General features: G+C 36.1%; 1 protein-coding gene across 1 annotated transcript in view; it reads left to right on the forward strand.

The window, feature by feature from the left end:
• Positions 1-12,461, forward strand: part of LOC138704639 (putative ATP-dependent RNA helicase DHX57) — a 40,790-nt gene extending 28,329 nt beyond the window's left edge. Inside the window, exons 16-22 of the mRNA XM_069832726.1 lie at positions 9-259; positions 1,668-1,803; positions 2,183-2,369; positions 3,970-4,350; positions 6,219-6,452; positions 10,068-10,211; positions 12,326-12,461. Coding sequence (XP_069688827.1) covers positions 9-259; positions 1,668-1,803; positions 2,183-2,369; positions 3,970-4,350; positions 6,219-6,452; positions 10,068-10,211 — 1,333 coding nt within the window. The 3' untranslated portion in view covers positions 12,326-12,461. The remainder of the gene's footprint in view (positions 1-8; positions 260-1,667; positions 1,804-2,182; positions 2,370-3,969; positions 4,351-6,218; positions 6,453-10,067; positions 10,212-12,325) is intronic.
• Positions 12,462-14,348: the final 1,887 nt, after the last annotated feature.

The raw sequence follows: 14,348 nt of genomic DNA on the forward strand, positions 1-14,348 counted from the left end.
CTTCTCAGATTTGACTCCAACAAGAACATGGAAAGTCTAGAGCTCGTCTGGGTGTCTCAAGCAAATGCATTACAAAGAAAAGGACGAGCTGGACGTGTAATGCCGGGTGTCTGCATTCACTTGTTCACCAAACATCGCTATGACTACCATTTCCTCAAACAACCAATCCCTGAATTACACCGTGTACCTCTGGAACAACTCTTACTCCGCATCAAAACTCTGTCTCATTTTGCAGACAGAAATCCCCATGAAGTTCTGGGTAAGTGACCATAGCCGTGTATTATTTGTTGCATAGCATTTCAACACTACCAAAAAAAAAAAAAAAAAAAAAAAAATTAAAGCATCTTCTGTTTCGATGGTAAAGAAATTTCCTGACAACAAAACTCGTTTAATATTGTTTACATTTTAATACAAGTGCTTTCCAGACTATAGGATAGCTATCTTAACAGTTTATGGAGAGAAAATGAACTGTTCCCCCTGAGTACAATAATGAGCCAACTTCATCTTCATCTGTACCTTCTCCTCCCTCCTTCCCCGTCTCCTCTGCATCCTTTCTTTTCTCAACTCCTCTTCCTCCTGTCTATTCTTCTTTCGTCTTCTCTGCATCCTTCCCCTCGTCTACTCCTTCCTCCTGTCTTCCTCTCTGCATCCTTCCCCTTGTCTACTTCCTTCTGTCTTCTCTGCATCCTTCCTCTCATCTACTCCTTCCTCCTGTCTTCTCCTCTGCATCCTTCCCCTCATCTACTCCAGTCTTTCTTCTCCTCTGCATCCTTCCACTCGTCTACCTCTTCCTCCTGTCTTCTCTGCATCCTTCCCCTCGTCTACTCCATACTGTCTTCTCCTCTGCATCTTTCCACTCGTCTATCTCTTCCTCCTGTCTTCTCCTCTGCATCCTTCCCCTCGTCTACTCCTTCCTTCTGTCTTCTCCTCTGCATCCTTCCCTTCGTCTACTCCAGTCTGTCTTCTCCTCTGCATCCTTCCACTCGTCTACCTCTTCCTCCTGTCTTCTCCTCTGCATCCTTCCCCTCGTCTACTCCATTCTGTCTTCTCCTCTGCATCTTTCCACTCGTCTATCTCTTCCTCCTGTCTTCTCCTCTGCATCCTTCCCCTCGTCTACTCCTTCCTTCTGTCTTCTCCTCTGCATCCTTCCCCTCGTCTACTCCAGTCTGTCTTCTCCTCTGCATCCTTCCACTCGTCTACCTCTTCCTCCTGTCTTCTCCTCTGCATCCTTCCCCTCGTCTACTCCATTCTGTCTTCTCCTCTGCATCTTTCCACTCGTCTATCTCTTCCTCCTGTCTTCTCCTCTGCATCCTTCCCCTCGTCTACTCCATTCTGTCTTCTCCTCTACATCCTTCCACTCGTCTACCTCTTCCTTCTGTCTTCTCCTCTGCATCCTTCCCCTTGTCTACTCCTTCCTCCTGTCTTCTCCTCTGCATCCTTCCCCTCGTCTACTCCTTCCTTCTGTCTTCTTCTCTGCCTTCATCTTACTTATTCCTTTTTCCTTCCATCTCCTCCTCTGCTTCAGTTTCTTTCTCTTTTCTCCTTTCATCTTCCTCGTCTTTTTCACCCTGCCAGGCTAGCAGAGTTCAGGAAGATGTAAATGATCGCATTCAAAAGCAGTAGGGAACAACAAGTCATATAGCCTATATAATTTTACAACTTTGCAGGTGGTACATTGGAGCCACCTCCAGTTGAGAGTGTCGATTCTGCACTGCTTCGTCTCAAAGATGTCGGTGCTTTGGATTCAGACAATGAATTGACGCCACTGGGACGGCATCTTGCAGCTCTACCTGTTGACGTTAGGTAAGCTTTTTTTTTTCTACATTGGTATGTCTATAAACAATTATTCTGGCCTAGTTTGCTATGAAAAAATAAACCTTGTTGTCTAGCAATCAGCATGTTGAATCTGAAGTTTGCAGGTTCAAACGCAACTGAGAACAATGGATTTTAAAACACGAAAAAATCCTGATACTGAGCACACCTTCCTCCTGTAGGAAAATAAAACTGTGGCTTCTACTGTCATATGTTTATGGCACATGAAGGAACCTTGTTCCTGCTAGAGGGCTGTAGAAAAAATATGTCTACCATTCTCGCCAATATTGAATTTCAATGCTGAAAGTAACATTAAGTACGTCTGTGTAATATAAAATTGTATATTTAGCGCTCTGTTTGTTTGTTGCAGAATAGGGAAATTAATGCTGTTGGGTTCTATATTTTGCTGTGTTGATTCTGCACTTACTATTGCCGCATGCCTCAGTTACAAGTCACCTTTTGTGGCTCCGTTTGCTAAGAAGGAACAAGCAGACATTCGCAAGAAGGAGTTTGCAACAGCCAACAGTGATCAACTGACTGTTCTCAAAGCTTACAAGGTAAGAAGGAGGTGCTTCCATTTTAGAACCTTAAAATATTTTTACAGCTAACAAGGCAAGAACTGATGCTATATTACAACTTTTTATCGTGGTTTCGCTTCTCAGTCTTCATTTGAAGCATTTCTCCAGAATGCCGTACTCGCCTTAACCTTCTATCATTATATCAAGCTGAATGTTACAACCAAAGAATTTAGATTTCTCACCCTGCTCTACAGTGCAGTCATCTCATACAATTTATTACATTTAAGTTCTCTTTCTATGAAACGCCATGGCTTATGTTCTGGAGAATTTTTGTATACATACAGGCTGTATTAAAGACGTTTTTTCTCTAAGGGCTTTTTGCGTGATAAAATAAAAGCCTAAAATTGTTCATTTTGCTAACATTTCCGCCCACCCCTCACGAAGACGAAGCAGCTTTGATATAAAATTTTAGATTTCCAACAAAATTACGTTAGTATGATCTAGTTAGTTGGGAAACTAGACAGAAAATTATTAATATCAACATCCCAGATATCCACTAGCAACCAACCAGCCATATTAGTACTGATTAGCTGTAATACAATTCATGTTATATTTTTTCTCTACCTAGACAGGAAATAAATATTTTAGGTTTAGTTAAATTATTTCATTCAAATTTAATTTATTTTACTTTATTTTATTTTAATTGATTCGAATTTAATTTATTTTATTTCAATTAATTATTTTACTTTAATTTATTTTATTTTAATTGATTCCAATTTAATTTATTTTAATTGATTCCAATTTAATTTATTTTGCTTTAATTTATTTTATTTTAATTGATTCTAATTTAGTTTATTTGATTTTACTTCAATTTATTTTAATTGATTCTAATTTAATTTATTTTATTTTAATTAATTCTAATTTATTTTATTTTACTTTAATTTATTTTAATTGATTCTAATTTAATTTATTCTATTCTACTTTAATTTATTTTATTTTACTTTAATTTAACTTATTTTATTTTACTTTATTTTTGTTTTATTTTAATTGATTTTAATTTAATTTATTCTATTTTACTTTCATTATTTTATTGTAATTTAATTTATTTTAATTTAATTTATTTTATTTTTATTTAGTAGGGGAACTTCATTTAAGTTAATCAAAACCATTCTCCTTTCTCTTAAATTTTCTAATGAAGACATTAAGAAAATTTGTCTAATGGTATTGAGTGATTCATTATCCATTTTACACAATCACTTGTTTAATACTATGTAATTTTTTTTTCACTTCATTTCATTACTCTTCAATGTATTTTCATATGTTTCTCCGAAATCAAATTGTACTTTATTTTTAAATTTATCATTGTTCCGTATTCTCTCTGCAATCACATTGTATTTTTCATTTAACCTCTACTTTGTATTCTGGATCCTAGTGCTCAGCCGTAGATTTCGGCCAGATGTCCCAAATTGTGGAATTTGTTCTTAATTTATTATATATTAATTTATTTTATAATTACCAGTTTATATAAAGCGATAAATTAAGCTGTGGATGAGCAGGGGTTGACTTCTGACTTTATCCAACTTCGGAACTTTTTTTTTTTCCCCCACTCTCATGTAATAATTCTCTCTTCTTTTTTCAGAGTTGGCTGAAGGCTTGCTCCCAGAGCCGTTATGCTGGACAGGTGTTTGCCACCGAAAATTTTTTGTCTTGGCGTACTCTGGTGACACTAGCTGATATAAAGAGACAATTTCTAGAGCTTCTAGCAAGCATTGGGTTTATACCGGTCGAGATTGGCGGTAGGAGAGGAGGCAGTGATAATATACTTAGCGTAACAGGTCCAGAGCTTAATACAAATGGTGAAAATAATAGACTTCTGGCTGCAATTTTATGTGCTGCTCTCTACCCAAATGTGGTCAAAGTCTTAACTCCTGAGAAATCATTTGCCCCCAGTGCCATGGGCGCTGTTCCCAAACAACTGAGGGCCGATGAACTAAAGTTCAAGACTAGGGATGACGGTTATGTAAGTAGCTTTGTAAATGCCGACAGCTGCACATGCATTTATTTGTAACAAATGAAGTTAGTGATTACGACTAAGGTAGCGTAATTAAAATGTTCTTAACAGATTGCAAGAAATAGATGAACATAGTTGCAACACAGTAGAGCAACGGCCTGCACTTCACACCTTTCAATACTATAGTAATACAAATTGTAATCCTATCTCGTGTTACTATTAATTTATAAGTACCTAATTATAATTACTTTAAGGAAACACAGAACTTCCTATCTTGACAATGTTAAATTATGTCTTAGACAGGATGGAAGTGAAATAACTATTAAGTTGGAAGTTTCAGCAGTATGACAACATCGCCGCGAACACACTCCACTCACGATACAGATGTAAGAGGGCAACAGACTCGGTGTGGCTCGCTAGATTAGCTGTTCTCTGGTACCACATCTGCCTCCAGACTAGCCGACCCAGGTTCAATTCCCAGTGGGGTCAAACATTTTCATGTAAAATTTCTACCTTGGGACTAGATACACAACTTGTAATCACTAGATTGTGCACCAATATGCCTGGGTTAAATCCCAAATCTCTCTGCAGTGCATATGATGAGAAGGCATATATCACTGTTGATAGTGATTCGTTTGTCGGATGGGGACGTTAAGCCTGGCGGTCCCCTTGGTGCTATTCAACAGGAGTAGTACGTGCTGGCACCAGATCTCCTTTCCAGAGACACATTGTGTATAGTGTGGCCCGCTGAACTGGTGTGCAACTTGAAAAATGGGTTACAGTCCTGCCACCTATCCCCAATATGTGGAACCCGAATCACGCGAGTGAAGGGGGTAGGCATTAGATATACACACACACACATCTGTATCACGAGAAGAGTGTGTTAGCGGCAATGTTGCTGGACTGCTCAAATTTCAAACTTAATTTTCTAATTAACCATGCATTTAATCACAAAACGTAATATACATTTTCTATTCATTTAAGTGTACCCTATCGTCCCTTTCAATCTGCAAGATTATTTCACTTCATTCTGTATACATACTGCACCTCATCCTCAGAAAAACGAAAAATAAACATGAATATAATTTTAGAATAATCATATGGGATACACCTTTTTAAAGAGGAAATATCAAAGAATAAATAAGAAATTGGAAATTTATAAATAAATCAATCCGTCTTCTTAATGTATCCAGCTGTTTGCTGACAACATAAAGTCCACTATAATCTATTCATTTTTTTTATGAGAAATGAGGGGTATTTTGATTGGTGTTCATTATAGATCCCTGTTGCTCGTAGCCAGAATTAGGGTGTAGTCAATATATACTGCAGGGCTGTGTCTTGATTTTAATTTACTTCTTTTGTGGTTTATGGATGGACAGTATAGAAGAATGTGTTCCAGATCTTCATCTTTATTATTACAGCACAGACAAGTAGGAGTATCAATCAGTCAATCTTCTTAATGTATCCAGCTGTTTGCTGACAACATAAAGTCCACTATAGTCCACTGTAGTCTATTAAGTTGTTGTTTTTCACGAAAAAGAGGGGTATTTTGATCGGTAAAAATTTATAAAGAATGAGCGTTAAAATTAAAATTTGTATACAATTTCTCAGAAATCTCAGTTTATCATAATTTTCACTCAGAACACAATAATTACTTTCTCCCTTTACGTCTTGTATCATAACATTTTACATCGGTGTCCATGGGTTCCCTATTTCAAGTTATTTGTCTAGGGCTCCTCTATACTCAGCAGCATTGTTCATTAACTCTCTGTATTTCTTAGTTGCTGTAAATACAATTTTCTATCTTCTTATGACTTTCAACATTCTTGCCTCTCATACTGAAAGATGGGTAACAATGGTCCTTGTGTGCACTACAGGTTTTTCTACACCCATCATCGGTGAATTACACAGTGACTCACTTCACAAGCCCTTACCTGGTTTACCAGGAAAAAGTGAAGACAAGTCGGGTTTTCATACGAGACTGCTCAATGGTTCCTGTGCTGCCTCTTATCCTGTTCTCTGGATGCAGCCTCAAAGTGGAGCTTCACAAAGGAACCTTCGTCATCTCCCTCGATGACGGATGGATCAAGTTTGCAGTTGATTCTCATCAGGTAAGACCACGAATGAAGAAAAAATCAAGCCACACTCAGCAGGAGTTTGTCCAATTGTTGGCATCCAAGGTTCTGTATTAAAGATATCATCGCTATCACCATCACCAACATCTGGTATCATCGTCACCATTATCACTGTCATCATCATTGTCTCATGAATTAAATGTTTGTTTCTGATTTCAATATGTTATGCTTCAGTTCAATTTAATGCCAATAGTCCCATGTTGTTTTCTATAATTTCATATGGAATGTAACTACTGTCATCCTCTGAGGAGTTTAGTGCTGAGAGGAATGCGGTTCCGACTACAGTCTGTCCAAAACAACTTCCGACCTGACAAATGGCGCCTTTAGCATGTTACCATGGCAACCATTTAAATCAACCGATCACGAGAGAGGCATAACCATGGTAACGGGACAGTGTTGCCGTGTCTATGTTTACAAGTTGCATGTGAATACCACGGCCTAGTGGTGAATAGAGTGTCCGGAATGACTTTGAGTTGGCTGGTTAGCGCGTACTTTGTGTGAATTAAAAATATTATTTAGTTGTATTATTGGTCTAGTGTACCGGTATCGATAATTATTCTGTTTCAATTATATTACACATATTATCTTCATTGTCATTGGTGACTGTATGGCTAATGTGTATTTTCTAGTTTCTGCGAGAGTTTCTAAACAGGTGACTTGTGCAGTGTCGGAAGGAAGGAAAGACAGGCGGAGAACAAAGAATATTGGACAAGGTGCCTCGTTAAAGAGTCAAGCGCGAGAGATGGTGTGTTATGTAAGAGAGTATTTTGAGAGGGAAAAAGATAATGGCAGGACTCTATTACCTTTGGCGCAAGTCGCAATGAGAACTGCTGCTTGTGTTAAAATTAGTAAGAGCACTGTTATCGATATTGGGAAAGAAAAAGGCCGTGTAGATTTTTAATCATAAATAATTTTACAGTTTACAATTTTTTGAACGCCTTTCTAACAATATTACATTGAAGAATACCGACACTCATAAAAGTAGACGTTTCGTATTAAATTTAAACTGTTTTTACAGTTTACAGCAGTCCTTTCGACACTTTTCTAACTACATTGAAGAATACCGGTACTACTACTCTACTACTACTACTACTACTAATAATAATAATAATAATAATAATAGACTAATAAAAGTAATAATGTACACAAATTTTAATGCCTAGTGTTCAACAAATTGGTTAGAAATGTATATGTTCATGTCAGCCGTTCATTACTCCACTCTATCGGCAGCACGCTCTCTTACACGAAAGATGGGAAACATGACAACATTGCTCCCCCTTCTCTGTAAACTGTCAAGTCGGAAGTAGTTTTGGTCACGGTATAGTCTAGCGCAGTACTGGAGTGGGAGAGGACAGTGACAGCGGCAGTCTGGAAGGAATTACAATCATACTGAAAACATTCGCCCAATTTACGAGAGCAGTATGCCTATTAGTTTTCTAACGTATTTTTGGCGAGATAGAGATACAACCATTCGTACTTACGTGTTCAGAGAAGGAAAGTATTGTAGAAAATTTTATTTGCTTATTTATTTATTTATTTATTTATTATTCATTTATTTATTTATTACTTATTTATTATTTATTTTGGTGAAGTTAAGGCCATCACACCACCAGAAATACAAATACAATAAAATAAATAAAAAGAAAAATCATAATACAACTACAATAATATAAATGAAAAGAAGAATCATACTATAAAATTTAGTGATTAGTAGAATTGAATTAAATTTGTACAGTAATCAATTTAAATATACTGTACTGCTGAACTCACTTGAGAAGTATAACTACTTGATTTTATATTTTAAGATATCACCAACAAATGATTTTTACAGGACATTACAGGAATCTGTTTTTCACGATACCAATCACAAATATTCTAAAATTCCAATAGAATAAAACCAAAAATTTTCCACAGCATGTTTCCTTAAAAATGACCTGTAACGGTGAAATATTTAATGAGTAATTCATATAATATTAACATAGTTAACATCAGGGAGAAGACTGAAGACTGCATATTTTTGGACGATTAATACTTCCCACTCCGCTCGGCTCGGCTTGGCTGTACCAACAAAAGAATCTACCTGCAACCCCCCGCACTGATAGCAAGAATACCTCAGGTCCCAGCGCTAAACTCGTCGGAGGAAGACAGTACCTTTAATTGTATAGAGTTTTAATGTAAAAGGTTTATGCTCGAATGTCAAAATGGATTAAATGTTACCGAAATTTTTACATCTGACATCAATTGCTTAGCAGTGGGATCACACTCTTCAACTGATATTGGGTGGTATGCATAAAGTTGTAGTATTACCTTTTGCTTTGACTGTAGAAGATACTTGAAGTAGAAGTATATACTTCGTTTTGTATGCATAAATCTGATACTACTACTACTACTACTACTACTACTACTACTACTACTACTACTACTACTACTACTACGAAGTATGTACTATGCGACAATAGTATAAATGATCAAGAGTGTTTGATTACACCGATTATAGTACTTTCGGTTTATCTGTGAAGACTCGTTTTCACTTTCCATGGATTTATGTTAATTTTTGTTGGGAAAATTTATTGTCATCCTTAAAATTTGGTTAGTTTAAAAAGAAAATGGACAATTACGATGAAGAGGGAAAGTGTAGAAGAGAGAGAATGAGAAAACTGCTGTTAATTAATATACTAAAAGAATAGCCAGCATTATTAAACAAGTCGCAAATTCCTACAGCGGGAAGAAAATTGACAAAAAGCAAATTATGAAGAAAATAAATAACATGGAAACTGAAGTAAAGTCAAAATCAGACAGGCCCAAAATGTTAGTCATTCAATTTACATATAATCTAAAATAGTGTAGGTGCACGGAGTTTCTTCATGTAAATTAAATGTATTATAAATACATCATAGAACCATTTTGCTAAAAATATATTTTATATTTCCATTTTGTATAATAGTCTGGTTACAAGACATAATTATATACTTTGTGGATTTTCTCCTAACATATTCACATAATCCGCATAGACAAGCAGCAGTTGTAACCCGTTCAATTCCAAACCCTCTCTGTTATCCTGGACTTTCCTAATGGCATATTCTAGAGCAAAGTTAAAAAGTAAAGGTGATAGTGCATCTCCTTGCTTTAGCCTGCAGTGAACTGGAAAAGCATCCAGACAGAAACTGGCCTATACAGACTTTGCTGTATGTTTCACTGAAACACATTTTAGTTAATCGAATACCAAATTCAATAAGAATATCATTTAAAACTTCTCTCTTAACAGAGTCATATGCTTTTTTGAAATCTATGAATAACTGATGTATTGTACCCTTATATTCCCATTTTTTTCTCTCCAATATCTGTCGAATATAAAAAATCTTATCAATAGTCGATCTATTACCGGTAATATAACTGCTTTATAAATTCTAACTTTCAGTTTTTTTGAAAGCAGAGTGGAGCCTTACTTTGAGAAAATGTAATGAACAATTCTCGCTTTACAAGCTGTTATTTTTGTATGCCTCTTGTCCTGACAGTGTAGTTTATATCTGTTTTTATGAATTTATCTAGTGCCTGCTTCTGAAAGTTTTAATCCTTTGAATGTCCACATAGGTTGCAGAATTGCTGCAAACAATCAGAAACGAGCTAGTTGCTCTGTTGAAGGAGAAGATTGAAGACCCAAGCCTGAACCTGGTCACACACAAACAGGGCAAGATGATCATCGCTACCATCATACACTTGGTCACTCAGGAATAGGTATGTTCCACACACATACAGAGTGTCAAGGAAATGAGTGCAAATATTTTGACAGCTGATAGATAAAATCAGTACCTTTTTGTTACTCTAATGCTTTCTTCATTATTTAGCAGTATATCGAGCTAGCCTGTGTCTCGCATAAATGCAACATTTCACATTAAGGTACGGTCACACGTCGCTACTTTTGCAGTGCTACTTTTATACTGCAGCTGCAAAAGTTGCGTGTCGTGTTCACACGTAAGCCAAAAGTAGCGCGCTGCACGCTACTTTTCGTGCTGCGCAACCCGAGTGCAGCAAAAGTTGCAACTGGAGGTTGCGAGTCTGTTCACACACAAGGCGCTACTTTTGCAGCCGCAGTCATGCTGCAGGTTCCCATCTCCGTGTTGACTTCTCATTATACATTTTGTGGTTATGTTCGCATTATTAAGAAACTCATGCGAAAGCTTCCTTATCTATTATTTGCTTTTCTGTCATATCTAGTATTCAGAAATTGACATTATTTATACTATAAAGCTTTTAAAAACGCCTATATACTTAAATGATAACCAACAGTATATTCACGTAATCAATGTTGGCAACCCTCCTGTTTGGAACTACGCTACGGAAAATTTTAAAAATGAATTATATCGTCAGCACTTATGCTCAGACTGTGTTGTGTATTTAATAACTGTTATAAATAATTTATTTTCATCACATTTAACATTAAAATATATCCAAACAATAAAAGTATCATTGGCACATTTGGGTGGCAACACTGGTTGCAAAAGTTTAAACAAAATCGATATCAAAAATGCTGCGGCTGCAACCCTGAGAACCCTTTTCACACGTCGCTACTTTTAAGTTGCGCGCAGCATGGAAAAGTAGAGGGCAGCAGGTTCGGCAGCCGCTACTTTTCGGGTTGCACCATTGTTCACATGTTGCAGTACAAGAGTTGCACAGTTTTTTGTACTGCAGCGCTGCAAAAGTAGTGACGTGTGATCGTACCTTTAGGCTACTCCTTGCTTTCTGAAGGCCTTCAGAAAATGAGTCATTCTCACTTCATTCACCTGGAAGTCCCTCTTCAACTGTCACAAAAAGATTTCTTTGAAGGCGCTATCCACTTTTGGACGAGAATTTGTTTGCACTACTGTATTGGTACTTAACCTCATTTGAAAAATACAAATCCCTGTAAAATCTAAAACAAGGATAATTTTATTAAAAACCACCCAATTCCTAATGGACTGGTACCTACAAAAGGAGAAATCGGAATATCCAAACCTATTTTCCAGTTTTCAGACTGGTTTTCCTTGCTGATATTTTTCGAAAACCTCAACACTTAGAATAGTAATTTCCAAGGCCAAGATGTTAACATAATAACAGCCAGAGATGAAATCTATTTATTAGGAAATTTGTTAAAGAACTCATGGACAATATTTAGCTATGTACCATCTGGTATGACAAATAGTTTGTTTTTGCGTAGTTTTCAATTTCATCGTTCTGTTAAATGTATCAATTTATAAGTTGGTGCTGGAATTATTTTGTTGTTGTCTTAATGGAATAATATTTTAGGAGAAAAATTCGCTCCAGCGCCGGGGATCGAACCCAGGTCCTTGGTTCTATGTACCAAGCGCTCTGACCACTTAGCTATGCCGAATTCAATCCACAGCACCGGATCGAACCTTCCTCCTTCGATGTTTCCCTTTGTGGCCTGACTCCAAGTTAGGCATATATATGTTGACGTGTATCCAGTGTCAACTGCCATTATATTAGGAGCGCACTCAGCTGAGTGACTTGTTGGCCGGGGATCCGCAGTTATTATGCACTGCTAGCTGAGAGAATATTATAGATATATTAATTTGTCCTACAGAATTTATCTGTAATATTGATCCAGTGCTGTGGATTGAATTCGGTGTAGCTCAGTGGTCAGAGCTCTTGGTACATAGAACCAAGGACCCAGGTTCGATCCCCGGTGCCAGAGCGAATTTTTCTGCTAAAATATTAAGTGTCAATATTACAGATAAATTCTGTAGGACAAATTAATATATCTATAATATTAATGGAATAAGCTGATACTTTTGTGGAACTGAAAGCTAAGAAATCTTTGTACCACTTTTAATTTTACTTTTTATTTTTAGGACTGCAGCCTTGCTTGTGTGTAGGAAGTTAAAAGATGTACTTAATTTTTAAGCTCATCAACAAATGGAAACCGAATTTATCATATGGCAAATTATAAATGGTAGGTAACTTCACACACAAGACTGTTAAGATAAGTGTGAGTGAATTTGAATATAGAGCATGTACAACACGAAATTAATATCTTATTACAAGTGAACAGATCAAAGCCTGATTGTGCCACTAGTACAGAAGAAAGTAAATGTTTTGTTCGTTGTTAGGTTGTAAAGTAGGGAAGTATGCAGTCACAAATATATATTTGACAGGAACAGAAGACTAATCCAACTTGTGAAATTACGACTGATGTGGTACTTCGAATACGACTGGAAAGATTTTTATGAACTAGAAGGAAGACATTTTCAGGAGTCCAGAGCCTTTGCATAGCCTACATGTAATCTTGATTGTACAGAGTTCAGATGAGATGTATATTTTATTAATATTTATATGAAATTGTAAAATGAGGCTTTTCTGTGATGTGCAGTATTTATTTCATGTGTATTGATTGTTCAGTTGTAGTGTTTATATTGTAACATATTTTAAAATAAAATATTTAAACCTGATGGAAATAAATAGGCTTTCAAAATGAAAAACACGTATTTCCTTTTTATCTTGCTCTGTCTTCCTCTGTTTTTGATCAAGAACAAATATATACCGTGGGTTCATTTCAAAACTTCCCACTTTGAATCATTTTAGATGTACAGGGGACACGATTTTGAGGAAAAACACGGCAATTTAGTTTTCCAAGGATAAGTTCGAAACCACTGCTGATATAATTTTCTGTTCCATCCCTTCACCCTCACGTTTGAATTTCAAATTGCACCCCCTATCTTCAGATACATCATTTTAAACTTGGTGATAAACCCTATCTGCCTACAAAAAAAATAATAAATATTTCAGTCCACCTGTTTCTGATGATAGAGCCAGAAATCTATCATTAAATGAATTAAAGTTTAGTTGATATTAGACCTTATTATGAAGATGCTGTGCTTTTGCTATTTTCTAGAAAACAAATCTATTGTTGACTGGAGTTCCTGTTATCGTGAAATTGTCCATTGGGTTTTTTTATATACAGACTTTAGGATCTAGGATCTTTGGGCATTTATCAACAGACCATGAAATATTGTCGTCATTCTGTTTCTGTGTAATTTGTTATATAAGTAGCTTGTATTCATTTCTAATATTTCTGTCAGATGCCTTTCCAATTCACTGTGGGCTAAAGCAAGGAGATGCACTATCACCTTTACTTTTTAACTTTGCTCTAGAGTATGCCATTAGGAAAGTCCAGGATAACAGACAGGGTTTAGAATTGAACAGGGTTACATCAGCCGCTTGTCTATGCAGATGACGTGAATATGTTAGGAGAAAATCCACGAACGATTAGGGAAAACATGGGAATTTTACTTGTATGTATTTATTTACACTGCAAGTGGGCAAGCACCCCGTGGCAGTGGTATATACAATATTAACAATACACAATAAAATGATAACCAATACATAATAAAATTTACAATATACAATACAATTTTACAACACATATACAATTTTACACACAATACAATAATAATACATAATACAATTTAACACAATAATAATAAAACATACAATAAAATACCTCATTTTACAATACAACCTACATAATTATCTATAGGTCCTACATAAGTTTCAATAGTCTTTCACTTTACTCTCATCTCACTCACTGTAGTGGCACTATGACGCATTTCACTGACACTTTAGCACACATTTCACTGACACTCTGTAACACATTTCACTGACACTATAGAACACATTTCATTGACGCTATAAATTATCACTGATCGGAACTGTTCACTGCACTGTAAAACCATAACTTCACTGACTCACCTCGCTTCACTGATACAACAGTTCAAATAAGTCAAATAATTACACCCTTATGCATACTTATAAACAGAACTACATTTAAACTAAACATTTCTAGTCTAAGGCCCTCATACACGCTAGTTTTAAATA

The sequence above is a fragment of the Periplaneta americana genome, chromosome 8 (genome assembly GCF_040183065.1).
Source record: "Periplaneta americana isolate PAMFEO1 chromosome 8, P.americana_PAMFEO1_priV1, whole genome shotgun sequence".
Lineage (NCBI taxonomy): Eukaryota > Metazoa > Arthropoda > Insecta > Blattodea > Blattidae > Periplaneta > Periplaneta americana.